The sequence below is a fragment of the Drosophila rhopaloa genome, unplaced genomic scaffold (assembly GCF_018152115.1).
Source record: "Drosophila rhopaloa isolate 14029-0021.01 unplaced genomic scaffold, ASM1815211v1 contig_47, whole genome shotgun sequence".
Classification (NCBI taxonomy): Eukaryota; Metazoa; Arthropoda; class Insecta; order Diptera; family Drosophilidae; genus Drosophila; species Drosophila rhopaloa.
In genome coordinates, this window is record NW_025335142.1 from 2,836,411 (window position 1) to 2,838,765 (window position 2,355).

A 2,355-nucleotide genomic window follows, 5' to 3' on the forward strand; every position below is an offset into this window, starting at 1 on the left:
CTCGGTAAGAGTGACTAAGTTAATGACCTTTTGTTTATTTAGTGATATTACCGCTGCACTTGTAAAACTCTTACATCGATTCCATTTTAAGTGACTCATTATTATATGAATTATGGCTATAGCTTACCGATAAATACAGGGGCTTACTCAGAATGTTCAATGTTTCCGTGAAACTTTTTCCCCTTCGACTTACTGCGGAAGTTCCATGGTTCGTAAGGGGATTCGTCTTAAAGCGTCATCGATTTGGTTGAACAGCTCATGAACTTTGGTTTCTTATCAAAGAAATGAGTGTATTAATGGAACTTCTTCATATGTTGTGTGATACCGCCCAGTATAACTGCTGCAGCTGCAGTTCTTCAGCAATTCAAATATTTGCTAATTTAGATTCTTTAAATGGACATTTCATTCTTGGGTAATGTTACTAAAATTTATAAAGGTTTTTAAATTATCTATCAAAACGTTAAGTTTTGATTTATGGATCTTAACAACATGCACAGACATTATATGAACTAAAAATGTCTTACCAAGTTTCTGAACTTTAAATGTTTGTCTAACTATTATTACAGTGTGTACTGTAAGTTTTTTGACCATCTTAAAATTTTATAAAACTTTATGACTAAATCAGCTGCTTTTTTTTAAGTGTGTGGGTTTTAAAATCCCGTTCAACAAAATGATCAAGAAAATTAACTATATACATACCTTAAAATGTATTATTTTCATTTGACTACGCTGTGTTTTGTATATATGTATATACCAAACATGTAAGACCAACAAAAGCAATAACTTTTCTCACAAGCTAATTTCGCCAAAATCCCCAATTATTCCCCAAATGGACAAAAACTTGTATCCGTGGCATGGTCTTAACTATTTGTATTTGCCAAAATTGGGATGTGAATATTGGTTGAAAAAATTAAACAGTTAGTGTATAGTAGAGCGACAATTGACCCTTGCGAACGTCATTTTATAAAAACTAATTTGAACTTAAATCGATCTAAGTATAAAGACAAATGTGGATGTGTTCATTGGGCGATTGCGATTGATTTCCCCGTTTCTTCACTGCGTTACTTTTACTGCGTGTAGTCGGTGTCGCCCTTCGAATAGTGTATGCAGGCCAGAACGGTATCCAGCAGATACAGTGCGCCCTCGATGACGCACAGCGATCCCATGGCAATGCCCACCTGGCGCTCCGAGTTCACATACAGGAATCCCTCGTCGGACATGTAACCCTTCCAGTAGTGCAGGGCCACTCCGCCCACGGCGATCCACATGATGCAGCCAACCACGTTCATGATGGTGTCACAGAGCTCTCTGAAAAAATAAAAATCATAGTTAGTTACAAGTTGAAAATTTTATGAGGTTCCAAAAAAATACAAAAACATCGTAGTGAGATAACAAGTTGTATATTTTATATGGAACAAACAAAATTGCGAGTTCAACAGTTGATACTTTAGGAATAACATTTTCTTATGTGGTTTCATGATACCATTTTTGAAACTGCTGATCATTTTTGAATAGTTAGGGTACTAAATATTTTTTAACTTAGCTCTTTGCATTTGAGATCTAGAATACCACTAATCGTAGTCCATATTGATATGACGATTTTGACAATGGGAAAATGTGAAAACCTTGAGCTTGCTACATTATGTTTTGATAATTTCGTAAAATTCCATTGACTTACCCCTTGTGTTTGGTGGTTCCAAAGGCGTAGGCAATCGTGTGGCATCCAGTGTAAATCAAAAATCCAACCATAACGCCCGAGGCCACGATTTCCGCATCGGCGCTCTTCTCCTCGTTCAAATTCCAAGTGCCGCCAATGCCCAGGAATTCTCCGCCATCGCCCCACCGGTACAGGAAGATGATCACCAGGTTGATGATCTGCAAAAAAGGGACGCAGGAGAGCAATGAGGTCACGTATTCTGCGAATGAATCATATTCCAGCCACGCCTCGCCGTACACCATGGCGTATGAGTAACATTGCTAATACGCCAGGCCTGATAAAACGCGGGCTTATCAGGCAAGTTATTGCGACTACGACTACCCAGGGCATTGCTCAATTTGTGTGGGGAAAAAACACCCAAAACTTACCAGCTTCAGGGCCTTGATGAAAATAGAACCGACGGTCTCCACGGACACCATTTCGCACTATATGCTGATTTTGCTTTCGTTTGGCTGGAATTTGAGGGGAATGCTTTAGTTTACATACGACACTCCGAAGGCGTTTTAATCAATAGGCACTCACAATCTTTTCTGTAATTTTCACGCGGAAACTACAACAAATGATTCGTGTTCGTATCGTTGTCGTTCGTCGACTAAACTGAAAGTGTCTCTGAAAGGCAACCTGTTGCCCGCCCAGTT

The 2,355-nt window shown here is 38.9% G+C and overlaps 1 protein-coding gene across 1 annotated transcript; it reads right to left on the bottom strand.

The window, feature by feature from the left end:
• Positions 1-846: 846 nt before the first annotated feature.
• Positions 847-2,355, bottom strand: LOC108042527 (protein snakeskin). The gene is made up of 4 exons (XM_017120850.2): positions 2,240-2,355; positions 2,086-2,169; positions 1,679-1,875; positions 847-1,308 (listed from the first exon to the last, which is right to left on the bottom strand). Exons 2-4 carry the CDS (start codon positions 2,134-2,136, stop codon positions 1,068-1,070), a joined length of 489 nt encoding a protein of 162 aa, XP_016976339.1. The 5' UTR covers positions 2,137-2,169; positions 2,240-2,355; the 3' UTR covers positions 847-1,067.